Here is a 27,947-nt window from a genome sequence, read left to right as displayed (position 1 = left end):
TCACAAACCCTGCTCGGCCAGAGCTGCAGTAACATCCTCAGCCAGGGTCACTAGTTGTGGAGAATCCGTCACGTTGAGACTGCCAGAGGACGATAGCTGGCTGTCCCGGTGGTGCTGGGGTGACATCGAGCCGGACAAGCCTGGCGATTGGACGACAATCTCAGCTCCGTGGTCCACTCTTGCCTTTGCATGGTCGCGAAATGTCAGTCTGTGGCTTTCGATCTAATAGTGGTGTGGGGGGGGGGGGAGTGACAATGTGTCAAAAGCGGAAGAAGGAATAGACTAGTTTCATAAATATTTAATTGAGTCAGTGTCTAATGGTAGAGAATGCTAATCTGAGGTTGTATATTAATCTCTACATTATTTATTGATACTACAATAAAACCAGTATACTGTACCTTTTCCCCTCGAAGACAGGTGAAGGAATACAACAAGTTTTTGGAAGATTGGAATTATAAATATATGTTTATATATGATAGCATATATATAATTTACCCTACATTCATATTTATAGATTAGATTATTACTTCATTATTACTTTGTCCCTTCAGATTATAGTGATTTTCATATTGGTTGTTTTGATCTACATTCTCATTACTGTACAGTAAAAAATCAGACAAACTAAAGGAACTGAAAGGTCTTTTCAACATGATTGTGAAATTATAGACCTTCAATCAAAAAGAAGCAAGACAATCTCTCAAAAACTTGTTATTCCTCATATCGTGGATTGGGAGCATGGAGCTGGAACTCACCATGAAGTGGCCTCCACCGGGAATACGATGAGCATTATCCAGGGAACCCACCTTGGCTTGGGCTTTGTCTTTGAAGTCCAACTTCACGGTTTCTATACGGACGTGACCACCGCCTGGGGCGAAAAAATGAAAGCGAAAGAACAGAAAAAGCAGAACGAGTTCAGAAGCCGTACAGGCGTACACAATCAACATCAGCTGACGCCTCACAGTCACAACTATAAGGTCACTGGACAATATGGGGCGATTCTGTGGGAGTTCGGTGGGCCAATATAGCAAGTGTGAGGCTGGGTGATGATATTTGACGTGAAGTCCAGGGTTAACAATTGAACAGCATTCAATAGATTTGAGGTGAGAGATTTGTGCTGGCCAATTCCTCCACTTTTAACTCCTCTAATAATATGTTAGACTGCGAAATTTGCAATTTGTAAATATTGTGCAGCATTAGGAGGGCCCTGATTGGGCATTTTTAATAGGAAAATAATGCCCTTTGCTTCTGCTAACAGTCTGTAAAGTATTTTGAGGAGCTGCTAGAGTGGGAAGGGATTAAATAAGTTGTTATTGCCTGCATTCCTCATCAAATGTAAAAAAAAAAAAAAAGTGCAAAAGCTTAAACCCTGGAGAACACCCCAGTGCCCCGGTTTACTCAACATTATTTATATCCACAGTAGCCACGATGCTTTCCAACATCAATCAAGTCCAGATTTGTTCATCAGACTGGTGAAGCAGGATCCATCTTTCAATAGATTGCTGTAGCATAGTCCATTGCAAATAGTGGTGTGAGGCTTGTGTGCAGTTGCTCGGCCGTGGGAATCAATTTGACAACGCTCCTAACGCAGAGTTTGTGTCGACGTTGCTTCCTGAGCCTTGATGGAACCCTGTAGTGAGGTATTCAACAGGATTTCATCAGGAAGGTGGGTGGGTAAAGCTTAACTGAAAGAGCTCGCATGCTCAGCAACCCCTCAATCAATAAGGGTCAGAAGACCAGAAAGAACCAGCAGATGGCACTGCAGAACCCAAAGAAGTCAGCAAATTAGGTAAAACACCAGGTATGCTGGAAAACATACAGGAAGTGATGAAATCATAAAATAATTAAGTAAAAAAACAGAGCAACACTACAAATCAAAATTGACTCTCGAAATCGCCTTTATTTGGTTGCACTCCACAATCCTGGCAAGTCTTATCCATAGACTGATCGATCAATCAATCATGCCTCATCATCTGGAGGAAATGTGCCATCTCTGGCTTGGATCAGCATTAGGGGCCGCCAGTAGCATTACAGTGATTTTAATGATAGCACAATGAAGTTCTTGCTCCCGGAGAGCCTTACGGTACGAGTTGTTCAGATCGTTAGCGCCGACTGTGGCGCTATTGTCCACTGATCCTCTTTACAGAATGCCTGCAAAACGTGAGGACATGCCATTCAAAGCATGGAAGGTCTTTTGATCTTATCACCATGTGTGCTGTTTCACATTTGCCCATATGAGGTAAAGACATACAGGAGACACATTAAGGGCCACCAGGAATCACAGCATGTCCTCATTTCGGCTGCCTGTAATTACATCCATATCAACTACCGGTACATCTCATCTGGGTTTTTTATTGTACAGATTAGTGCCAGATTTTTACATGAACTGCAAATTACGTTATCCTTGTATTATCTTTGAAAAAAGTGAGAATTAAGACTGCATTTAGATTACATCGACAGTTTATAAGCTTTATTGCTCCTTTGAAACACCAAACAGAGGCCGAGAACATGTTCTCATCAGCTATTGCTACTTGTAGTTTTTGGTGGAGCTGCTTAGGCTAGCAGGCGGAGGTGGAGATTGCTGATCTTTCATTTTGTGGGCTGATTTGTTCCCGAGAAAGTTGCTCACACATTTGAGCTTGCGTGTTCACCTGGCTGAGATCCTATCACGATGCTGAGTCGGTTACTTTCAGAATACAGCGTTCGGTATGCTTTTACTTTGAAATCTAGACAACAAACGGCAACCAGATAAAGGTCAACTGTGTTTGTGACGGTGTGAAGACGTGACAGCTCATCCTTTCCACCTCTGGATGATGGTTATCATAATGTGCTTGGATTGTATGCAGGTAGACCGTTACCTGGCCGATGATGGATGTTGTCTAGAGAGCCGCACTTGGAGGTCACGTGGCTCAAGTCGATCTTCTTATTCTGTATCAGCACCTGGAAGAAACAAATTCAGGATAAGACAGGGTCAGAGTTCATAGCTGAATTCCCGCTGGCCTAAAATCATTTGCATACAAAAGATCCACAGAGCATCTTTTATAGAGGAAGACATAAGTTTGTCTGACTGTCGGGTATCATCGGAGAAATAAAGGCAAAAAAAATAAAGAAAAAGTACGAAAGCAGAACGCCAGCAGTCCAATAACAGCCATTGCGCTCTGCTGTGCAGAGACATGCTGGAGTTTGTTACAGAAACCAAACAAAGACTGAATTCAAGCTGCGGCTGCATCTTGAATTAAAAATGTTTTGGGCCAATTAAAAAAAAAAAAACTGTAAAAGAGCATAAAGATATGCTGGTAAGTGCCCAACCCTGGAGATCTGAAGGGGGAAACATAAAACACAGGGAGATGAGAGAGAGCACAGAGAGAAACTTTAGAACTTCTGATGCAGAACAGTGATCAAGAAAGGACACAACCTCTCTTTAGGTCACCCTTTTGTTTTGTCTTTTACTTTTTAACAAAACCAACAAGACTAAGATGGTGATGAATCGACGATTATGAACCACATTACAAACCACAACACTGTGAGAAGAGTTGCATAAACAGAGATGGGATGTGGTTTGTGTCGGCGTGGGTGAACGTCAGGCTGCAGGATGGCTCATCCCTCCAGAGATGTGAGATTATTGTGAGATTTTGTTTTGCTTCGGGGTCACACCCCAAAGTAAAATAAAAAGCAAGGAATTTTATATGCTGCAGTTTATCATTGTAAAGCTGCTAAAATGAACATTCCACACGTGTGTTTCTCTGAGAGAAATGCTGTTTCGTTTTTTAAATAAAATATTTTATTGCTTCATACTTCAGATGGCTGCAACCAGAGTTAATCAGCTGGGAGAAAAATGTTTCATGCAGCACGTATGACTCTTAATCTGTGTTCAGATTGTCTCAGTTCTGAAATGTGCGTCACCAAACACAAACACGCAAAAGCTTTTTTTGTATTAATCTTTTCAAGCTTCTTCGAGCTTGGCTCCACCAATAACAATAACATGTCTCAGAAAATAGAAGCAGTGTAGGAAAATGCCTTTTATTTTTAAACTGCCAGATTACCAGTGACTGATGTGGCCCGTTGACTCACCGAGGCTCACAAAAACAAAGAAAAATATTTTTTAGCAACCTTAATTAAAAAAAAAAGTCCAAACTACATATACGATCCTGAAAGCTCAAAAATGCTGCAGGAGACATTTGACCCATATTGTTAAAAAAAAAGAAAGAAAGAAAAAAATCGCAAGACACAAACCACTACTGGTACATGGCGTCGATCAATACCAGTGGGTCACAATAATAAACTGGGATGTGAGGGAAGAGGAAAAAAAAGGAGAAACAGGGAAACAACGCTGACATCAACATGTACAGACAATGGATTTGCAGCACAAGACTCACGTTTCCACCTCCGGCTGAGTAGCCTCGCCTGTCCAAGGAGCCACACCTAGACTGAACATGGCTATAGTCCAGCTTAACACTGGAGATGAGAGCCTGCAGGAGCGGAGGTGAGGCATGAGGTGGGTGAGGACTTGGGCTTTTCTGCCATACTTGGAACAAGTGAAAGGCTTTAAATAGTTCAGAATATTCTCTCCGAAATGTCTGAATGTGCTCAGACACTAAAGTTGTTTTCACACCTGATCAAGTGGACTCGGTTCGGTTGGGGAGCTGAAAGTCTGGTTTTGGTTCTGCTTTCACACTGATTTCTTATAGCGCACGGGACTTTCTGAGCAGCATCGCATGGTTGAAAGGGCCGCTCGTCGATTGGACAAAGTAGGAGGGAAAATCTCTCCCTCTCCCATGTTTGTTTTGGTTTGGAATGTGCCCTGTACTTCCTTTACCCTCGATGCACTGTGTATAGCGTTACTACGTACATTTGATCCGGTGAGCTTTCACACCGCATACGAACCAAACCAGGTTTCACTTGCAAGCAAACCGAGACCCACATTTTCAGGCGGACCAGAGTTGGCTTGTTTGGTCCACACCAGAGTTTGGATGAGCTTTCACACCTACCCAAACGAAGCGAACTATCAGAGGAAATGGACTCTGATCCGTTTAAAGCGGACCAAACTGCTCTGGTGTGAAAGCGACTTAAGAGTCAACCCAATGTTTCCCTTGTTGTTCTGGACAAAGAATCAAGGGAAACGAGGGTTTTAAGCCAGCAAGCAAATAAGATTTATCTCACTGCATGAACTTTGACTCTTTACCGGTTGGTCTCTTCTAGTTTCTTCATAATACAACATCATATTAAAACAATGCTTTGTTTCAACTCTAAAACTGTTTGGAAATCCTCATCACAAGAAGAAGACTTCTCCAGAATATGCTCAGACTCCAGATGCAAGTCAAGAGCTGACTCATGGTTGTAAAATGTAAGTGTGATCGGCTGGTAAAGAGTTTTATGTAGCTGTGAAGAGAAAAGCAGGAGTGAAACAAGAGCAGCAATACAAATACATTTTACCCAGCAGCACAGTTAAAGCAATGGGGACTATGCTGGATAGCAAAAACACAAAAACACACACAAATTTAACACAATTTTGGACCACAGAACTTTAAAAAAGAGGAGAGACCACGAGTCGACTTATTTCTAAATGTGTTGAGATGCTACATACAACAAACAACAGGAAGATTCAGTTTTGAGTGAGAGGGAAGAGATTTTGGAGGGGGTTATTGAACATGATTTTATTCTCTACTGATGTCATTTGTCTCTGAGTGAGCTGCATTGTGATGACGTTTTAGGGTTCAGAGAACAAAAGACAGAAAATAAAATATGGCTGAAATTTTAAAAAAAGGCACCTTACTTCGTTATCATAATTATATCCAGTTTATGCTTTATCATTTGATCCTAATTGAAATAACATTCATGCTTTAGTCCTTCCTTTCCACAATGCAGTACCGCGAATCAGCGATGCAATTTATTTCACTTCAACTACATTACCATTTTATGATTTTTGTTTGTCTGTAAAGCATAAAACCAAATCTCTAACTATTTTTGAATCATGCAAAAAAAAACTTTTTAAAAACTGAAATGCGAGGCAGTGCAGGGGGAAGGGGCTTTAATAGGAACATTTAGCAATTTAGCAGCTTCAAAAATATCATGAGAACAACTCAGCAACAAGACAACCCCACTAAAGAATAAAAAGAAACAACCATTTACCCCCTCAAATTCAAACAGCAGGTGTGAGATGGACCTGCTGGACTTGAATGTTTGAGCACAGCAGGCATTTGCCAGCACATTGTTTCGGGAATCTGGCTCTCTAACCACGAGGCCACCTCGGTGCCAGATAGTTGGGCTATTTGAAGTTTTATGGTGGAAAAGGGTGGTTCAAATCAAAAGGGTGTTCAGTTTCTACTGGCTCTTCGTGTGTGAGTAAAAAAAAAAAAACACTTTAATGACCAACTGCAATCCCAGAGACAAAATAAAGGAGTATCTAGCAAGGGACAAACTGAAGGGACTCCTACGACTAAGGACAAATATACTCGACCATCACGCTGCAGTATTCCAGACATGATGCAATCCTGCAGGATCAATCTGGAACTAAAATTAATTCCATAAACGAGACGAATCAGTCGATTGGGAAGGGAGCAGTCGCTGAGGGCTGAGAGTACATACATGACCTCCACGGGGAGAGGGCTTCAGATTATCCTTGGAGCTGTGTTTAGAGAGTACACGGCTGGTGTCGAACTTCTTGTTTAAAATATGAATCTATGGAGAAATGCAGAGACAGTCAGGGCCTCTTACATGTTGGATAGTGCTGTTCAGAAGACCACTGGGGGGGGGGGGAAAGATATTTCAATATTTCAATGCAAATCTGTGAATTATCATTATAATAACTATTTTACTTACGTACATATATATCGATTGTATTCCAATATTAATAATTGGAACTGGTCAATAGCAAACTTATTTTATTTTTTATTACAATCAATTACTAAATTGATAGATCAGCAATTCAGCGTTGTCAATTTGATTTGTTCCCTGTTCCTTGCCTGTGTACCTCGTTTGAATTATTTTCAGTTGCATCAACTTTCATTTCATGAACACCTCTGTCAATTTTAAATGTAATATATAAAAAAAAGCATTTAATATTCAGATCTATATAAATAAATTAATGCTAAATGTTGAAAAGGATTTAAATGATTTCAGTAACACCCTCATGTCCAGTCCTTTTAAAACACATCTCTGAATGAACAGTGCTACGTGTACCAGGATGTCTTGGGTCCAGATCACACTGTGTGCCGCTGACAGACACAGAGCTACAGAAATGAGGCGCAGCACTGACTTCCAGATCCAAGACGCCCTGTGTTTGGCCTCTGTCAGGGATCTTCGGTCTTCAGGCTTCTATGAGGACAATCATTGGATAAGTCAGAGGCAGAGGCCTGCGATGGCCTACAGCTGCTTTGAAACTACTACTTGGAGCGTGGCGCTATGGAGGACTACGGAAAGGTCAGGAGAGGGATAGTTTCCTTTCGTCTAATATAAAGTGTTACTTCCTCCTCACTGCGGTTGATAGATGCTGTCAGTCCTCAGCCAATAAGGGCTGATCAAATCCCTGAGGAATACTGAAAAACCAGGGGTAACTGAACATTAAAGCATGAACCTACAGGAAGCTACAGAAGTCATCCTTACATAGCGAATGTGGCAAGTCTGTAAAACATTTCTGTTCCCTGTTTGTCCTGCAGATGACAGGCGATGCAGGATTTTTTGGGATGACTAAACTGGGCAAGACATCACTGACGGCTTACAAGAGGTGACACGCGGCTGTCTGCACCCGTTTTGTTATAATGCTGACATTGCGTTTCCGATTCTCACGGAGCAGCGGATTTGTCGAACCGAGCGGCTGCAATCTCCCAAACATCCAGCTAATGTGGATTCTGTTCTGCAGCAGAAAACACAATTTGAAATGCAGATTTTAGCCAGCTGTAGTAATTTAATGGCCTCGGTTCACAGAGCTGGAGAATAACCAAGAGGAGGGGGGGGGGGGGGGGGGGGGGGGGGGATGTCACCTAAAGAGACATCGGGTCACTTTCAGCAAATATGGTGAGAAAGCAAAAATCTGTAAAACAGATATTCTGGAATAAACCAAAACCAAAAACCAGTATGAAGCCGTTTTCTTTTTTCATTGGATGGTGAGAGAATATATATTCTGACCTGTCCTGCTTTCGGCTGGTACTTGATGTTTTCTGTCGAACCAATCTTGGACCTGATATTCTTAAAGTCTGGCAGTGGCTGGTTGATGATGCGGAGCTGCTTGGGCGTCGTTGCAGGCGACTTGGGCGGGGTGCGGACCACGGCCACCTTCCTCTCCTGGGACATCAGACTGAGGGAGCGTGGGGTTCCGGGAGTCCTTGAGGAGGATGAGTAGCTGGGCGGGGTTCCTGGGGTGATGGCTGTGGATCCGGGGGTGAGGGGGGTGGAGTGCCCACTGCGAGCCGAACGGGAACGCACTGATTCTATAACTGGTGGAAAGGACAGGAAAGGTGATGACTGGAGATGACGGTAAAGAGGTGCTATATTTTAAAGTCCTATGATTTTATTGTTGTGGAAAATATTTGAAATTATATTTTAAATGAGGAACAAGAATGAAGGTAACAATCTTATAATGCAGAACCCCCATTGCCGGTAACGATTGCAGCTAAATCCTGATTATGTGGTTGAGCAAAAATGAAAGTATGACTTTGATGAGGATTTTGACTTTTAACAGTCACTTTTCAGACGATAAGATGTTTTGTAACAGCAGCTTTACAGACACAGAGCATTTCTTGACAGTGAAGCCTACATCAAATCTCCAATACAGCAGTCTAAAATAAATTGTTCTCTCTATCTTGATGACAGAAGAATAAAAACTACCCGCTACCTGTCATACTGGGGGCTCGTCCTGTCCTGTGTTCTGCCCTCATTTCTGCAGGAAATGCTGTGGAGGGTCAAGCAGGAAGCGCTTCAGATTCAGTTAGAGAAATGATATTATTATACTGTATGTCTCGGACTAAATGCATTTCTAGGATATTTGCAACACAACAATTACATAAAGAACACACAAAAAACCAATTCAACACAAAATCAAACAGGATTAAATACATTTCTAAGCAGTATTCTGAATTCATCCATACTTGCATTGATCGATTTGCTATGGTTCACATTCTGCATCTTGTGGAGTTAGAATTGGTGGAATTATTCTTTTTCAGCAAAAATGTATCCTGTGAAATGTCCCGAAGAGGAGCACAATGTCTCACCTTTACCAGTCATCAGCTGTGCTATACAAGCTGGTTTGAGCTGTTACAAGCGTCCAAATCGGAAGGAGCATACATACAAAAACATTCAAGATTATCTCTGAAATATTTTTGCAATAATTGTCTTTCGAAATGTATGTTAAATTGTCAGATTTTGTGTTATTTATGTTTTACCCAGCATCCAATTTAATTTTATCTTTTGACTAGGTTTTTTTTTTTGTCATCTAAATACCAATACTATGTGCTGTCAGGCGATTAAAGGAGCTGAAGCCTACATGTGGGTCTACGAGGTGCTGTGGACCCAGAGCTAGTGATGGAGGTGGAGCTCTCCTCCTGGTCGTGGTATCCACGGCGACTAAGTATAGCAGCATGTCGTGGGAGTGAGGTCCTCTTGTCAGGGCTGCATGACCCTCCGTCCTGTTGTGAAGCATACACCAGAGACAAGACGTATATCCATGTAAGAAACAACATGTATGACTTAATGTTCTCTGCGTAGCTCCTGCAGCTACAGGGCTCATCTAGCCATCACCTTGCCTATCAGAGAGCCTTGCAGCTCTACTGAGGATGACCAATCTGCATTTACTGAGGCAGCCATTCTACATGTGGAGGTGGCGTCAGTGGGAAATGATGGGCATGGCACTGAAATGGCACAACGTGAGGCCAGCTGGATGCGTCACATGCCACCAAAATAAAACATGCGAGGTGGCAATAACAAGGCCTTGAGGCAAACAAATGAGATGGAGAATATGGATCGGCAATTAATTTCAATGGACCTAAAGTGAACGAACACATTTAAGACATGGAAAAAACATATATATATATTTTGCAAACTATTAACGGTTATTCACATGATGGAGGCATTGAGTGGAGTCGTAAGGTGACTAAACACCCACTCTGTTCAAAAACCTTGAAGTGGAAATATGTTGTCTGGCCATACGTAAGGGAACAAAGGCAAACACTTAAAAATAACAACTATGTACATTTTATATCTATATTCTTTTTTTTCTTAAAATGAATTCACAAAAGCAAACAGTCAGGCTGTTTCTCGGTAATACCTTCATATGGCATTTCTCTCGAAGTGATTGATTCTGTTACCGTTCAGTCATTCCATCATTGGCCCGGTGGCGTATACTCACTGATGCTCTGTGGTGAGACTGTCTGGCAACACTGAGAGGTTGGCGACCATCTGTTTGGGTCTCTGAGAGACAAGCACAGAAATAAAGCGATGTTGGAACAGGCAGCACAGATCCCTTAACCTTCATATAAAGAGAGCGAAGTCAAAACCTTTTAAATGCTCTACAGAAATTAAAATATACAACTTCCTATTCTTAAACCTGGCATGGCAAGTTGTATAACAAATCCAAAGTTCTATATTGTCAGGTTGTTGCCCCCCCCCTCTCGTGAGATTTCTTCTGCAAAGATTTGGCATGATAACACAGAGAATAGGGGATTTTTCTATTATCTAAGACAACGCTCATGGGAAATAATAATCTAATTGGGGCAATGCGGCTCTCGACTGGGCCATTCATCATCAGTGACACAGAATTCAGTTCAGGGGACAATCAAGTACAAACTGCTTCTGGGACATACCAACATTACATTACCAGGTACATATGACATAACCACTACCCTTACTAGTTGCCTGGCAACCATAGGCTGAGAAAAGCCTCAGTAAATGTGTCATACATAAAAAGACCAGAGATGGTAGGAATGTTCCGCTTTTTTTTTCACAACAAAGAGCTCATTACTTTACAATATTTGGTGTAGGAGCCAAAATGTAAATGTGTGTGATTTTTATGTTACTGTAAGGGGGTGTGGTTTCATGTTAATATGTTGGCTGGATGGTGGGATTCAGACGAAATGGGTAAATACAGCTCCAATATTTTCCATTGACTGTGGCTCTTGTGTCCCGATTGGAAGGCCTTTGTTTAAATAAACCACACATAACGCATTTAGACCAGTGATACTGAAATGTAGTTCAAAGACGAATCACAAACTTTCAATCGCAGGAGTTCGGTTAAAATGAAAAGGAAATGACCAAAGAAGATGCACAAACAAATCAAGTCAAATGAAAAACATGAAGCAGTCACTTTTTATTGTGATCATGGACATCCAGATGCACACACACACATGTAAACAAACAAACAAATAAACAACAAAAGCCAACAGCGGAAATAAGATGTGACGGGAACTAGATTTATGGTGGCTCTCCTGCAGGAAAACCACCAAATGTTTAAAAGGCCAAGGCGATGCGTCACCTGTGGGTCTCCTTCTAGGACAGGAGTGGTGCATGATGGGGCGTGTGTGGCGGGCTGCTGGTTTCATCACAGTCCTCTTAGCTGGGGAGTGAGTCTCTATTTTCCTGGTAAACTCAGTCTTCCTTATCAGAGCTACATTGTCAGAAGAAACAAGAGCAGTGGCAAAAATAAAAATAAAAAATAGAGAAAAAAAAATCTGTTACAAAATACCGAGCTCTGGAAGAGAAATGTTGTCTGTTGAAAACAACTGAAATTCAAATCAGTCATTTTGTCATTTAGAAACACTTAAATATAAACTACAAATTAACAGAGGCTGTTTTAACACTGAACTAAGAGGAGACACACAGTTCCTGAACTCAATGTGTCAGTTCAGTTCAGCTCTAGGGTGTAAGATATCAATCTTAGTTATAGAAATAATCACTTAACTATGTCATTTCAAGAAATGAAACCAAAAGCTAAATGGCCAGAACCTTTTTTCTTCTTGATATCCTCTCTGGGGAGGTAGACGGGTTCTTTGCGGGCCGGTTTGCGTTCCGGTGTGGACATTCTGCCTTTAGGTCGTCCTCCCTTTGCCTTTGGTTTCTCTGTCTTCTTCTGCTGCGTCTGCTTGTTCGGGAGCGTAGCGGGCTTTCTGGATGGGGTGGGATATTTGGGCAAGGGCTCGATCTGCTCTGTTGCCATACTCTTATCATCATCTGCAACCAACGGCGCAAGAAAGTACATGTGAAACGAGACGAATTGAAACGTGTTCATTTGAAGTAGAAGAGCGAACGAAAAGCAAACGATCTTACCTTGCGTGTCAATCCAGGAGCTGTCCAGGACGGAGTCATCCATCGTGGTTTCGTCTCTGTCGTAGCTGTTTGTTGGTTCCTCTGTTTCTACCATTCTAATCTCTTCTTTCTCAGGGGAGCCGTGGGTTTCAGGAACATCGCCCACCTCCTCTAGACTGGCAGCCTCCATATCTGCTTCTTGGGCCAACTCCACAGAATCCTCCTCTTCCTCGTTCTGGGAAGCAACACGGAGGGTTTCAGCCTCGGGTGGGGCAGAGAAACGGACGCTGTGGCCCGGTTCTTCGGCTTCGTCGATCGTCTGCACCACAGTGATGAAGTCGTCCTCAACGGTCACCACTGATTCGATGGCAGCACAAGTCTCGGCGATCTCTTTTGCGCTCACTTCCTCGCCTTCCTCTTGCTCCTTCTTGGCCTCCGCCGGTTTTTCAGTTTCTTTTTCTACAGCCTTTATGGCTAAGTTGTCTATATCTGGATATTTTGCTGGTTTATCTTCCTTCTCTTTTAGGTCCTTCTCTGTCTTCTCTTTTAGTTCAAACTCTTCCTTCTCTTTTACTTCAAACTCTTCCTTCTCTTTTAGTTCAAACTCTTCCTTCTCTTTTAGTTCAAACGCTTCCTTCTCTTTTAGTTCAAACGCTTCCTTCTCTTTTAGTTCCAGCTCTTCCTTCTCTTTTAGTTCCAGCTCTTCCTTCTCTTTTAGTTCCAGCTCTTCCTTCTCTTTCTCCTTGTCTTTTAACTCCCGTTTTATCTTTTCCTTCTCTTCCTGTTCTTTCAACTCTTTCTCTATTCTTACTTGTTCCTCTTTTTCTTTCTCTCTCTCCTCCTGCTCCATCTTTTCCCTGTCCTCTCTTTCTTTCTTCTCCTTGTCTTGTTTCTCCCTTCTCTCTCTCTCCATCTTTTCTCTCATTGCCTGCTCATTCTGTTCTTTCTCCCTTTCTTTCTCTTCCCTCGCTATCCTCTCAGCCTCTTCTCTCTCTTTGTCTTCCGCCTCTTTCTTTTCCCTCTCCTCTTTCTCCTTCAATTCCCTTTCCTTCCTCTCTGACGCTTCTTTCTCTTCTTTCATTTGCGCCTCGACTACTTCCTTCTCCTGTGCTTCCCTCGTTTTTCTTTCTGACTCCTCTTTCTCGTCTTTGTTTATTCCTAACACCGGCGAGAGTGTTCTTTTGGGAGAGCCATAAACTTCTCTTTGTTTGAGTTTGGAAGGGGACAGTACTGGCGAAAGCAGCTTGTCATCGTCAATGTTACTCTCCACCGATGACGCAGACGACGTTTTGAAAGGCCTGGAGATTTTGTCCTTGGCCATGCCAGTCAGCTGGTACACATCTTCAGCGTCCACCTCTTCGTAGGCCTCCTGGTGGACGAGTTTGACCTTCTCTCGAAGCTCCTGCAGTTCTCGTTCCTCCTCCACACTGAGAGGCCGGTCCTCCATCTCCAGTTTACGGATCTGCCTTTCGTAGTCCGCTATCTCCGTCTCTGACACTGAGCCTTCGCCGCTGGCTTGTCGCTCAGACTCGCTCTCCAGCCTTCCGCCTTCTTCCAGTGTCACAGTGACCGTTGGTGTCACAAATGACTCACTCGGCGGCGCGAGGGATTTCTCATTGGCAGTTTTATTGATGGGATCCACAGAAACAGCTTTTCCTTCTTCTTCTGCAGAGCCTCGTCTCTCCGAGCACTTCTGGTCTTCCTCTTCCGAGACATCGGTAACTCCCGATGGCTGGCTCTCCACAGACGTATTTCGGACTGCTAGTATCCTTGCCTGCTCAGCCACTTTCTCCTCCAGGACCGAGGGAGTGAAACCCTGTGCAGACATGTCTGTGGGGCTGAAAACATCAGCAGGGGAGGGCATGGGTCCTGAATATTCGCTGAAGACACAATATCCCATCTCTTCCACCTGGCTATCTCTCGTTGTGGGACTCTGTTCCCCTAAAACGAGCCTACCCAGCAACTCATCAGTGAAGGCAGAAGCATCTGCTTGAAATGATTTTCTTCTTGTGACCTCTGAATCATTGTTATCTGATGCGAGTCTAGAACGGCTGCCGGCGAGATCCAGCATCTCGGGCAAATCTTGAGCCATCACCGTGCCGTTTTTGTAGGTGTTCTTGAGGCGCTGTGGTGATTCTGGTGAATCCGGTTCAGGGGGGCTGGGCTCTGACGCTGGTTCGATTGTCCTTGGAGGCGATGAAGAATCGGAGGTAACAGAAGCGGCAGTCTCCAAAATCAGGGGAGGGAAAGATGTAGGCTTATCCACGGAGGGTGTAGTGACTGGGAGGGAGTCTGCTGACTCGTCCAGACTTCCGCGAGCAAATGGCATGATGTCTGTAGCGAGTGGAGAGAAGTTGCTTGGTCTACCTTGGCCACTTTGATCCCTTGCTCCAATGGTAATGTTAAGGGAATAACTCCTCTGCTCTAAGGCTAATTTACCAGGAGAAAGCCGGCATTCATTACTCCTGTCAGGGACTGTGAACACTCTGTTGTCTCCTGACGTTTTTTTTACCACTTCATCGTCCTCTGTGTCTTCCACCTGCGATTCCGAGTCACCTGTTCTTTTCGCCTCACTGGCTCTGCTGAGTTCATAATAGCCTTCGCCCTTAGACTGCGGAGTCTCATCAATTCCCACCGCTGATGTTTCAAAATATGCTGACATGCCAGATCTGTCTCTCGCATCCTTTGAGCCGTCTCCTCCTTGATCTTTGTTTGCCATTGATGAGAAATCACTCGGAGAACTGATGCTGCTGAACTCTACCACCTCCACCGACGGCTGTTTCTCCGACACTGTGATTGGTTCACCGTATGCAGGCTGGAGTGTGATGGATTTAGAAGATTTTTTGGCTTGATTTTGAACATTCGGAGGTACAAAGGATGGCTTATCCATGGTGGGACTCTCTGGGACAACTCGTTCACCAGCGAAAAACTCCTCTGGGCGTTTCTCCAATCCGATGCTGTCTGGACTCATGGAACCGCTTTTCTCACTCGTCTGCTTGTCTGAGTCCATCTTCAAAGCTGAAAAGACATCTTTAAGTTGCCTGTTTTTAATCATCATATGGTTATCTAATGGTTTTGGCATGCTGCACATTAGATATTTATCAAGCAAAGAACTGGGAAAGCCTTTTTTTGTACAGAAATAGCCAAAGCTCTCTGTAACTTACAGCACAATGACACGGCCATCGGTGAAGAACAACGGCAAGGATTATGGAGTCCACCAAGTCACAGATGGGTAGGGAAATGGCATGGCATGTGACGGAACCGGCATGAGGTAACTTTGACGCTGATGCATGAGAAACAAGCAATAGTATCTGGGATGGGTATATCCATGCAACTCCAGTAAAACATTTGACACACACAAAATAAATATTTCTGTCATTCTCTGTTATGGATTCTTATGAGAATTTGACCAGTTCAAATATATTGTCGTCACAAAATTTCATTAATTTGGGCTGTTAGTAATGACTTCCATATGTCAATCAATGGGCAAAAAAGTAATAGATCAAACATGGAAGTGCCTTGCAGATGAATGACAGAGAAATGGCGAGCATACGGTATAAATAACAATTGAACTGCTATATCACACAGTCAACACAAATATCCTGCAACGTCTGAGGAAACCGGCACGCCATCGCCAAGCCATGTGCAAACACAGGACGGAACCTAGAAGCCTCTCGCTGATGAAGAATCACAGTTGTACTTTCAGCAACACTTTCACTTCATCACATCAATACAAAACGGGCGGCCCAAAAACCACAGCTTCACAGAAAAGAAAAGAAGAAGACACAAGCGTAAATATAGCACACGGTAAATCCAGATTAAGTTAAAAGAATGTAGCACTTTTCACCGACAAGCCTGTGTTGCCTTGCAGCCACAGCAGTGCGCAGCATTCGGATTGCTTGCAATTCAAACCTGAATTCTACATTCTACTTGAAAACATTTGGCATTCCTATACAATGATGCGGGAGCATGCAGGCAGGGAGAGCAGAGGGCAGGACACACCTGTCACAACACCCTCTGCTTCTTCCTCCTCTCTGTCCATAGAGCTCTCTGCAGCAGAGCAAGCTGCTTCAGTCGGCCTTAGGTCTAGGTCCCGGCCTTCGTCTACGGACTCTGCCTGTTCTAAGGGCTCAGCTTTGGGGCTGTCCAGCTCAGGCTCTTCCCCGCTCCACTGATGCTCATCAAGAGCTGTCTCGGACTCTGCTGCCTCTGTACTCTCCTCCTCCTCTTCCTCCTCCTCTTCCACCTCTTCCTCGCATTCAGCTGTAAGAGCTTCCATTGTCTCTTCTTCTCAAAAAATAGGGTGAGAGGGGGACACATTAAGACTACAGGCAACACAGACTTGTGTGAGGACACAACTTGTGATAGGACACTTTCAGCTCTGGAAAAAAGATGACAAAATCTATGTATATTCACATATATAACTGCATTACACATACAGTGCATGTGTGTTTCTGTTTCTACTTTGATACTTTGTGTATTCACTATGTAAGTGCAGTATACATATATTTTTCATATGACAGACATAACACATTTTTATTTGTACCTTTTTTATTCCATATATATATATATATATATATATAACCATCTTTAATGACTGGTTGAAGTAATATGGAAACCTAAATTAAGTTGCAATTAAGTTGTATAACACTTCTTATATCTCTGGGTCTTGTGGCCAGGACTGCATTTCAGTCCTGCAAAAAGCTCCTTGGTTTCTTTACGTTACACAGACTGTATTTTTAACTGTGTTATGTGCATTGTGGGTGTGGGAAACATCCCACTTCACTGCTGTTGTGTGTCAATTTAATTGACACACAATAATTCGATTATACAAGTTCTGTTCATGTGACACAGCTTTGAGCCAAAAAACATGCAAGTTGCCTGTTATTTTCTCTGTCAGTGATTTCCCATTGTAACTGTTATTTCCTACTGGAGGTTCACCCTTGTTTAGTAGATCTGAAATAGCATGTGTTCAGCAGCAACCTCTGTGACTTTCTAAATTGCTTTTTATGTGATGCACCTGTAGGCCAATCAATGGATTACTGTGGACTTTTAAAGAAAAGAAGAAGAAGATGCACACACATTTAGCCCGTTAAACATTTCAAACCACTTTGAGTACCTTCACCTCGATTTTCTTTAAGCCTATTTCAGTCAGATTTTCTTCCACTTTTCTTTGTTTAGTTTCCTTCCATGAGCACCAATCAATTTAGGGACGGGAGTAGCACTCCATTTTCACACTGCATTAAGATTGACCATCATATATAGTCACTTAGAGAGTCATCAATTGAGCATAATCAATTATATTAGCTGTGTCAGTCTAAATATGGACAGACTGTTGCTTTGGGAAAGGGCAGTGGTATAATCTACGATCCTATCCACTGCCATGCATCCCAGATAAGTTATTTCGACGAATGGCTAGTGTAGAAGGCTGTTTTCTTTTTGTTAAGCCTAAAGGCATATGAAGCGAGATTGGAATTTATTTATTTTTTTAAGATTCAATATTCATATTTCTACAAACAAAAGTAAAGGTTGCATGTAAGTGCTTGTGAGCATATTCGGCTGAAGGTCCTTCTTGTTGCCACAGTGAGTGCGTGCCTAAAGGAGGGGGTTTGGCATGGCGAGGGTTCATTTTGAAGAAGGAACAAAAGCACATCTCTCAGAAATGACAATCACGTAAGCAATTTGGACTTAAAACGGAAGTAAGCCTTGGTGGCACAATATGGTGTTACTGGTGAGAAGTGTGATGTTTTACGTCCACTTTGTGAATCACAATGAAAATCTTAGGCTGTTTTAGAAACATCGCTGCAACGTAAAGGACTTCATAGCATGACAATGACACAAACTCAAGAAAAAAAGAAAGAAAAGATGGCGAGCTGACAAACACGACAAGGACACAAACAAACTGACGGACGGAGAGACGGAAGGACGGAGGTAGGGAGGAATGAAGGAAGAAGGTCAAATCACAGAAGAAGGAGAGGAGGACATCTGTGTTAAAAAGTGACAGGAGTGAGACAGCGTAAGAGAGAGAGAGAGAGGGGGGATGGATAGGGGGAAATGGCAAAGAGGAACCATGCGCGGTTCACCTTCAATCTGTCTAAAGGTCACAGCCTGCCCTGTGGGACGAGAGCCCGAGTGCGTCCACTCTGGGCTGAACAATGGGTGCTCATAGTACTCCTCGTCGGAGTGGTAGGGGTCGTCCTCGGGCACGGAAACTGAGATGGAGGGGGCGAGGAACTTGCACCTCTCCCGAGAATTTTGGAAGCGGCGGAGAGGCCCCGCCTCCTCCTCCTCCCCTACATCTACGAACAAGACAGACACAAGGAGAAGAACTGCAGGGAAATCTGGACACAGACTAAAAGTGAGAGTGAAGAGGAGGACAAGGGTAAAGGGGAAAAATAATATAAGAAAATGGAGAACATTTCAAAGAATGCAAATCTTAATGATGATTTACTGGATAATAATGTATATTCAGTGCCATTAATAGAACAGGGTTTAGCAATTTGGGAAAATAAAACTATTTTTTTTGTGAAAGCAGGGTGTCCTAATCTTAGTTAGTTTTTAAAAAAATACTAACTTTGGTTCTCAATTGGAATTTATAAGACATTATTTGGTTTAATTGAACTGCGGTCAACAAATTACTCGAAAATTATCATCATGTTCTGTACTAGAAATAACAAAAAAAAGATCAGCATTTTTTGCAGTGAAACAGTAGATAAAAACACAAAAACATTAAGGTCAACAAAAATACAGAGAGAGAGAAACATACAACACACAAGACAGTGACATGAAGACTGTGGCAAGTCACGGAAAGGTAACAAAACTTTAGGCCAACCAGAACCTGAGACAAACAAATTAGTAAATTAGTGCATCATTTGAGGAAAGCATCAATAAAAAAAAACAGCTTTGCCAATTACACCCACATAAAACACACAGAACACAAAACGTATTTTAACAGCTCTATGTCAGTCCCTTGGATCCAATGAGAAACACCACATAGATAAATGAGCCTTTTTACGTCTTCTACTCTACAGTATATCAACAGACCTACACGTTTGAGTTTGATACATGGCTGGCCAAGCTGCAGACTCAACTCAGGAAACGTAATAAAGACCAAGCTAACTAATGCTAACTGTGTCTCTTCGTTGCTCAAACTAAAACTTAATAATAAACTTAGAAATAAACCAAACTGTGTCATGGTGTTACAATACTGTAAAAAAAAAAAATCAGCATATAAAAAACACAAATGGGTGTTTACTTATTATTTTAGTCATGTCTAGGTTCAGGCAGCTAACTAGTTTCAGAACAAACTTCTTTTGCATCAGCTTAAGGGCAGCTACATATTTCAGTAATGCTGCGACCACAGTGAAAGAAATACAGAAACAGACGGACAAGCAGACATGTGGGACAAGAAAACTCAGACACACACACACAACCAGAGACACAACTTAAAAAGAGACAAATAACACAAAGCTTGGAAGGTTGACTAAATTGGCTGTCATATTAGTGTGTGGGAAGACAGTGAGTTTTGGAGGTTAGACGAGAAAATGGAAGGAGATGATAAAAAAAAGAGTGCACTCATAATAAAGTGGCCATGCATGAGAGTGTTTTGTGTTTCTTGTAGAGATAAATAGAATGGAGGTACGGGTTGTATCCATCGAGATTGTATAATGAAGTGAAGGACGAAGGGTTTTAAACAAACTTATGTCTGACAAATGGAGACCATGTTCCCTGCTTTCAGCAATTCTGATGTGCACATGTTTCTTGAATGATCGCCAATGTGTGGTTTGTCCCGCTGTGGGTGGGGCCTGTCCTGGAATGGGAATTTAAGGATACACCCAGAGCCAAGCCACATCAGTACCCCCAATAGGGTGGCAATCCCAAAACCCCTGCATGGCTTGAGTCATGGAAGAGAAGGGATCTGCACTCCCTTCCAAAAGAGACGTGCTCCCTGAAACGTGTATATTTCATGGCCTACCTTGTTCCAGAGGGCCAAAGTGTTCCGCAGCAGGCGATGGGGGAGGAGAAGGAGGCAGATTTGTGGTGTCTTCAACTACAAAGCATGATGGGAGGAAAAAAATATTTACTGCCATATAAATTACATCGTAAAAGAAACTAAACACTTCTGTTTATAAAATATATTATGAACATCAACACACTTAGCTGAAGCTGTATTAGAACAACCCACCTTCTGCGACCCTTCCATGCCATCATCTACCATTTATTTGCATATGAAACTTGAAAGCCCTTTTTATTGCCCTCTAATACAATGGTGGTCACTTTTAGGATTTTTTTTTTTTATTCCAGGTATTCTTTTTTCTGTTCCATGCATTAGTCACAAAGTAACTTCAATCTATGTAGATTACATGCCAGTTGCAGCTCAACTTCAAGCAGCACTATGCCAACGAGCAATAATTTCCACCACAGAACAAGTGTGCCCCGTGTGCCCGTGTGGGAGGGGCTTACCTGATGGCAACCTTTGATTCTCCTGTTCTCCCTTCAGCACAGCCACTGCCTCTGCTGTCACTTCCTGCACAATCCGTGCTGACACTTGCTCTGAACACACACACACACAAGGTTAATCACATTGGTTAGAATTCCCCTTACTGTTCCTCTATTCATTCGAGGTGGCGGACTCGTACCATCCCAGATGCCACTCAAATGCATTAACTTTCCAAAATTCAGGATCAAATTACATTTTTTGCAGCGGTGAGGCGATAGGAGATTTACAGTCTCCACGACAACACTAGCTTCATATTTATGAAAGAAGCTGCCTTTGCTGTCTGGATGTCTGACACTGGTGGGTGGCGGAGAATAAATGAGAACAATACGGCAGGAAAAGCTTTTAAGATGATGGCTACTAAGAGCAAGGAGTAATATTAAAGTAAATCTGTGATATCAGAGTTTTTGTCTGTATGATGTCGATGCTTGTGCCTCATTGGGTCACGAAAACAAGCCTCTAATCCATGAGTGAATGCATGTTTGTGCAGAACAAAACAGTTAATAAATAAAAATGGCATGCAACATGTGGAAAAACATGGATGATTTCTGGGTCGGAATGTTGCTGTTGACTTTTCCCAAGTAGTGCCATTTAACTTTAATTTGAATTAAAAGAAGGCTACTACAGTAGATATCACTTAAAATCATACCAAGTGCCACGGTTCAAGAGGGAAAGTATCTATTTTTGGTGCACTGCCCCTTAAACTAATAGATTTCTGCTAGTCTGAGTCTATGAATTGGTTGAAATATTGGCAGGCGTGCAGAGGCAGCTGCAGCGTGCTTATCAAACCGGCCTTTATTTGCATAGTAATAGTGCTAATGTGGATTTGGGAGACAGTTTCATGGCTTTTACTGCTGCTGTTTTAGGACCGTTCTCTATCCAACTCTCTGTCGCCCACTCATCAGCACAAACAAGCGAGCAGGCATACACATAAAACGTTACATGCGCACACACACTGTTCTCCCAGGAACACTTAAGCAGCCCACCCTCCAAATCAAAGCAGCCATTTCCAATTTCCAATGGGAAAATGAAATAACCAAGTGCCCGGCAGAGAAAATGGAGCCGACAACGTTACCAGTGCCAAATACAATCAACGGCTGTTAAATCAAACAACAGAAAACGGCCCCTAGATATTAGTCCTGGAATCAAAGAGCCCTGCTGATGCGTTTGAGAAGCTGTCCTCCAAAAACTGCCCTCCTCTGCAATGGGCATAACACTTTGATTCGCAACAGTTTTTGGGATCAAGTTCAGGTGGAGTCCCAACACCATCCAACAACAAACGTCTAAGTCTAAACATGCATAGTGATGATTCCTTTATTTTAGGATGTGAGTCTCCCACCCAATGCACACAGGGTTAAAGAAGAAAAGCTGCGTTTGGTGGTGGGTGAGGCAAGAATTTGTTGTTCTTTTTTCAAATTTAAGCAAGATCCAAGTTAAAGGGGAGAAAATCTTCTTCCTGAATTTAGAATATATCTCAATGGGCATGAATAAATCACTTTATCATTAGATGTAAGATAAATACATTTGAAAAAGGTAAATAGTTTATATAAATACATTTTGAATGCACTAATCTGTATATTAAAGCCAACTCTTCAAGTTGTGTGTTAAATGTTCCCCAGATAAAATATTAGAATTCAATCTGTAAAATCATGCATAATATACGGGCCGACTTATGACCAAGTCAGTTTATGATAAAACTCTCGGAACTAATTGTGATCGTAAGTCGACGCCCCCCCCCCCTGTACTGTGCCCAAACACGACATCGGAAATTGAGTACAAAAGGCCTTCACAGTCACCGTTTCTTACTTATACATCTGGAAATAACCAACCACAGCACGACAGGCAACAGGAGTGAACATCCAGAATATGTCCACGCTCACACACAGTCTCCAGGCTTGCTGGGAAACTCATCTGTTCACTTCATTTGGACTAAAGTCTTTTCCCCTTTCCAGTTTGAGTATGAAGAATGAAAACACCTTCTAGTTTCGTTGTTTTCTGGCTATGGCGAGAAGGTTCACCAGATCTGATAAACTAAACTCATCCCATGAGAATACATTTTAAGGAGTTGAATATTACATTTACATTTTTTGATTTTAAGTCAGTCTGTTTTCTTTCTCTTTTTTTCATTTTTCATTTTCAGATTTGAATTAATCTACTTTCTTTTTTTCTCTCTCTCTCTCTGGGACACACGTATCATCAAAGTCGCCGACCTATTATTTTTTCCAGGCTACCCTCCCATCGCCGGCGAGAACTGACCCTGCTGGTCTCACCATCATTCTGATCGTGATGTCGACTGACATAGCAGCCTGACTTTCAACTGCAATCCCAAGAGAAAACACACATGCATGAAGCGCTGCACTAATATCCCATAACAATATCTACAGTCACACACACACACACGTAGCGATTTAAAGCATGTGTTACCTGATTTAAGGGCAGACTAAAGCTGAGAGCGGCCCCTCGGTGGAACGACAAATGAATGGAAGCTCAGAGTCAACGCAGCCCGACACACTCGCTCACAAACAGCGGTACTGAGGGGGGCACAGGGAGAGCAGGGGTAGCGACTGTCAGGATAGCAGCCGGCAACGCAAAATGTGTACGGCAAGGGGTTGCCATAGTAACAAACTGATGGATCACTGGTTTCTCCCTCGGTAGAATTTAGATTCTAGTAACATGCCCACGCTGTCTGCAGCTTCCAGTATAATGGAAATAATGCTGGGACATGGCTGCTGAACATTAAAACCAATGTTCTGCTGAAATGTAACAGAATTCAGAGTCAATGCAACAAAGCCGCTGTTCATGCTGACTGAACAAAAATATATCAGAACCTTAAAATCGTTTAGCATGTCTTGTCTCCTAACCTAACACACGCACAGGAGATCCATGCATTACCACTAAATGTTGCAAAAGTCTCTGGAACCAACGAGCAATGGAGTCATGCGTTCCACACCAGGACCAGCTGTTAGCACAATGCTAACGATATCCCTGATACAACACAGAGGGAGCTCCTCAACCAACCTCACTGCACTCAGTATAAGAACTTTTTACATTAATTTACTTTAATCTCTCCCGGTTTTGTGTGGTAGTGTGGCCGAGTGGTCTAAGGCGCTGGAATTAGGCTCCAGTCATTTCAATGGCGTGGGTTCAAATCCCACCGCTACCAGCGTGTATATCTTTATTGAGATGTCAGCCATCCAGGTGAAAAACAAAACTTGGTTTGCTCCAAATGATTTTTTTTTTTTATTGAGGGCAGCACAGCGGTATCATGGTTAGCTCTGTCTCCTCACAGCAAGAAGGTAACAGGTTCGAATCCTATCTGTGCTGGGTTTGAATGTTCTCTGTGTGGCCCCATGAGGTGCTGGTTTCACGGGGCCACACAGGTCCGCGGTGTAGCCGCCTCACGCCGGTAGCAAGCTGGGAAGCACAAAAGCAGCTGTCGATGAGACGATCGTCTCATCTACAAGAAAAAGGATGGATAGAACTCGTTTTTCTTTTGCCCTTCCAGCATAGTTGGCTGACTTTTCCAACTTTAATCACTAAGAAATGTCAAAAGGGCAATTTCATGCTTCAGTAGGCTCTTGTTGTGTCAGAGGCACTTTCCAGGGCGAGCGAGGGCTCACTGAGTGTCAGCATCAGCCCTTCTGTCATGCTTCTGTCTTGGTCACTGTGCCCATGATTTAGCTTGACTCTGGAGAGATGCCAACGGATGCTGACAAGGTGCTCAGCAGACCAAAACAGCTTTGGTTATACATTTGTGATATATGCTAATAATGGCCCAGAGGAACACAGCAAGCCTTAAAAGTTGCTAATTATTTCAGACTAAAATGTATCCCCTCATTTTAATGAGAGAGTAGTTCACTGAAGAGCTCTGGTTGCATGCCTAGGGGCCATGCTGGAGCTGTAGAATCCAATATGTCCACATCTTCTTCTGGCTGAAAATACGTTTCGTTGGACCACAGTGACCTTGACCTTTGACCACCAAATTCTAATCTGTTCATACTTCTGGCAAATTGGAATCAATTCCTTTGAGAGGCTTAATGAGATACCACGAATGGCAGAATGAATGAATGTGTTTGTGAAATGTGAAATGTGTTTCTGCTGTTTACTGACTGCATTAGTTTTGCAAAAACCCAATAGAACAGTGATGGAAAATACAATTCAAATGTAAAAATAATATTTTTCAGCATTGTCTTTGTCGTCAGTTACAGTCTGACATGAATTAAAAATGTATGCTTCATATAAAGTATGTAAATCAAAGTACTGAGAACTGTGGCGTAGTGGTTAGTGCTGTCGCCTCATTGCGAGGAGGTGCTGGGTTCAAATCCAGTGTGTGGATTTTGTAATTTCTTCGTGTTCGTGTGGGGGTTCTCCGGTTTCCTCCCACCTCCAAAAACAAGTAATTTTGGTGATTACTGCAAATTGTCCGTAGTGTGTGTGTGTGAATGGTTGTCTGTCTTTGTGTGGCCCCGCAATACCCTGGTGACATATTCAGGGTGTAGCCTGCCTCTCGCCCATAGCAAGATGGGATAGGCTCCATCAACAGCCATGACCCGCAAAACAGAATTAAATGAATGGATGAAGTACTGAGTACAAGTTTATATACTTCTTAGCCTGATTTAAGTACCAAGTGGCATGACGTTGTGACAAGGCTCGAAGCTTTTCTTTTTCTCCATATATAAATAATTACATTTTAAAAAGCCCGGAAATGAGTGTAATAATGTCATCCAGGCATAATAATGTTTTGCAATCATGTGCACATTATCGCTATTTAAAAATTCTGATTGAGCCTGCATGCTATTAAATGATTAAATATGAGCATTTTGGCCGTTAAAATGGTCAATTGTCAACAGGCATCGACATAAACGCTGGAGTCAACCTTAAAAACTAGTATCACTTAATCCCTACTGTTTGGGACATGGGAGGTTGATTATCATCGCTTGCTGCATGGCCTTCTCTGTAACAAGCTACATGCAAAAGAACAAAAGAACTGGCAAAGTAAATTGTAGGGGAGCTGTTTCCATGGCTACACCAATGGTACGCTATTGTTCACGTCTCCAGGGCGTGATTGAGGGTAGCGGTGGAGGATTGGGAAGCACAGAGCCAGATTTTATGGGTTAATTATAGCACCATTAATAACAGTGTGATTCTAGTGAGGACTCAGAGTGCTGCAAACCCACACAGAAGAAAGGACAGGACGCATGAAAGTAACGACACACGCAGCATATTGACTAAAAGACACAGACACGAACTTACCCAAGCTCTTACAATACGACGACACACACAAGCCCAAGTCAAAGACAATTTGAGCTCAATGCAGATGTACTCTGTTTGACCTTTCTCTCCATCAAACCATAAGCTCTGCGTTCGAAGAGAACAAATCAAGCTGATCTGATGAGTATGTGCCATACTTGGACTTTAGAGAACCCACGCCCCAAGCAGCCCAATAATGCAAAAGATGTAATGATTCCAAAAAAGATTCAATGACTTGCACACCTCGCTTTCACTTCCCTTCCATAATTCTACCTTTTAAAAGGCTGTCATGCACACGCATCCATTTCTGCTCCTATCAACTGCAATCCTGTTTTTATCTGATTTCACCCACGCATTTTAACATTTACATCTACACCTACAGAGATGACCCATTAAAGCACGATGCTTTTATTCTTGCATGCCATGTGCTGTACTTGCCACGAAAGTGCATTTGTTCTTGCTTCACCATGAAAAACACATTATACAGCTAAATATAATACATTAAGATACATTAAGTTGGGCAGCGCGGTGGCCTGGCGGTAAACGCTGTTGCCTCACAGCAAGAAGGTCACAGGCTCAAATCCAACTTCTTTCCTTTCTGTGAGGAGTTTGCATGTTCTCCCCGTGTGTGCTTGGGTTCTCTGGGTTCTCTGGCTTCCTCCCACCACCAAAAACTTGCAACTGATGCATTGAAAACAATGTCTCCACTGACCTATCTGAAAGGCTTCAAGTAGCTTCATGGCAAGACTGATTGCAAAAAACAATCCGGTTATGAGAAACATCTTACCAGCAGTAACGGCGTGAGCACCAGTTAGATCTCCATTTAAGCCATTCTCTCTGGCAGAGTAGGAGGACGTGGCCATGTGGGCGACTCCGGGCTGGCAGGTCCTGAAGGGGGAGGAAGAGTAGCCGTTTGCCCCACGGGTGCCAGTAGTCTCCTGCCCCCCAGATGGATCCCACTGGGGGGTGCCGTCTTCTGGCTGCCGACTGTCTGCCATGCTGGTGCTATAGCTAGCAGGAGGGGAGGCAACACAATCGCTCCTTCTGGCAGAGAGAAATTGAGGGATTTGGGAAAAGAGGAGAGAAGACGATGCATCATCAAATTGAATAATGTTCAGTCCGAAAGACTGAACATCTTTCGGACTGATCAGTCGCAATAAAAAAAAATGTCTTTCTGTCAGACATAAGCCCTGCAGCAGCTTCTATAAGGGCCGCCGTCAACAAGTCTTAAAGTCCCTTTGTGCTTGTTTTGAACTGGTGTGTAGGTGTCTGTGTGAAATATTGTTCTTGGGTGTTTTTCAGAAACTGACAGTCAGTGGATTATACAATTATTGAGTTGTGTGTGCGATGACTCATATGGCCAGTAGCCCAGGTGAAAATCAAAAACTTTCTCTCAAAAAAAAAAAAAAAGAATTAGGAGAGAAGACCTTGGATTTGCATAACTCACATTTAGGATTCTGGGAATGTGCGTGTGACAGCAGGATTTTGAATAGCGAGAGAGAGAGAGAGAGAGAGACAGACAGCCAAGTATTCAAAGTGTTGTGTGTTGAACTGATTTCTCTCTCTCTCTCTCTCTCCCTCACATTGCAGCATTCTGGGCCTAGCTGGCTCGCCCTCGTTGTATAAGACTAAAGACACGGCACATGTCTGAGAAGCGCTTTGAACTGAAGTCGCTGCAAAGCTCTTCGTTGGATGTTGTGTTTCAGGCTATTATTTTATGCTACCGATCGTCACCATGGCGCTGTCGGTGAGGAAACCAAGCACAGATTCAGAAACCGTCTCACTGCTACAGTAAAAGTTGGGATCCATTCACCGTGACAATCCAGGCCAACATAAGACAAGCAATTTTGATCTGCACGACAAAGTGTCGAGTGGAGAGGATTGATAAGAACTGCATGGAGAGGCCATGAGTCGACTTCATCACTGAGATGCAGTAAATTTCAACGATCTCTTGGGCACTTTGGGGAAGAAG

The 27,947-nt window shown here is 42.8% G+C and overlaps 1 protein-coding gene and 1 non-coding gene across 2 annotated transcripts; one reads left to right on the top strand and one right to left on the bottom strand.

Annotated features, from left to right (window-relative positions):
- On the bottom strand, positions 1 to 26,973 carry LOC137913797 (microtubule-associated protein 2-like). Its single transcript, XM_068757432.1, has 17 exons — positions 26,763 to 26,973; positions 20,692 to 20,781; positions 20,204 to 20,278; positions 18,312 to 18,527; positions 16,231 to 16,515; positions 12,250 to 15,246; positions 11,929 to 12,153; positions 11,459 to 11,590; positions 10,337 to 10,398; positions 9,476 to 9,617; positions 8,828 to 8,884; positions 8,122 to 8,429; positions 6,583 to 6,675; positions 4,374 to 4,466; positions 2,856 to 2,937; positions 753 to 865; positions 1 to 222 (listed from the first exon to the last, which is right to left on the bottom strand). Exons 1-17 carry the CDS (start codon positions 26,971 to 26,973, stop codon positions 1 to 3), a joined length of 5,403 nt encoding a protein of 1,800 aa, XP_068613533.1.
- trnal-uag (transfer RNA leucine (anticodon UAG)) lies at positions 23,807 to 23,888 on the top strand. Its single transcript has one exon. It is a non-coding gene; the product is annotated as a tRNA-Leu (tRNA).
- Positions 26,974 to 27,947: the final 974 nt, after the last annotated feature.

The sequence above is a fragment of the Brachionichthys hirsutus genome, unplaced genomic scaffold, assembly GCF_040956055.1.
Source record: "Brachionichthys hirsutus isolate HB-005 unplaced genomic scaffold, CSIRO-AGI_Bhir_v1 contig_909, whole genome shotgun sequence".
NCBI lineage: Eukaryota > Metazoa > Chordata > Actinopteri > Lophiiformes > Brachionichthyidae > Brachionichthys > Brachionichthys hirsutus.
The sequence above is the reverse complement of the archived record's forward strand: the minus strand, read 5'-3'. Positions and strand labels throughout refer to the sequence as shown.

What these genes read in the sequence shown, in the direction of transcription:
- LOC137913797 (XM_068757432.1), bottom strand. Translation starts at nt 26,973, where the DNA reads ATGGCAGACAGTCGGCAGCCAGAAGACGGCACCCCCCAGTGGGATCCA. An exon ending in CTTTGGCCCTCTGGAACAAG is followed by an intron (nt 18,528 to 20,203) that starts GTAGGCCATGAA and finishes TCTTGTTCGTAG; the next exon opens with ATGTAGGGGAGGAGGAGGAG. An exon ending in CCGGTGGAGGCCACTTCATG is followed by an intron (nt 223 to 752) that starts GTGAGTTCCAGC and finishes CACCACTATTAG; the next exon opens with ATCGAAAGCCACAGACTGAC.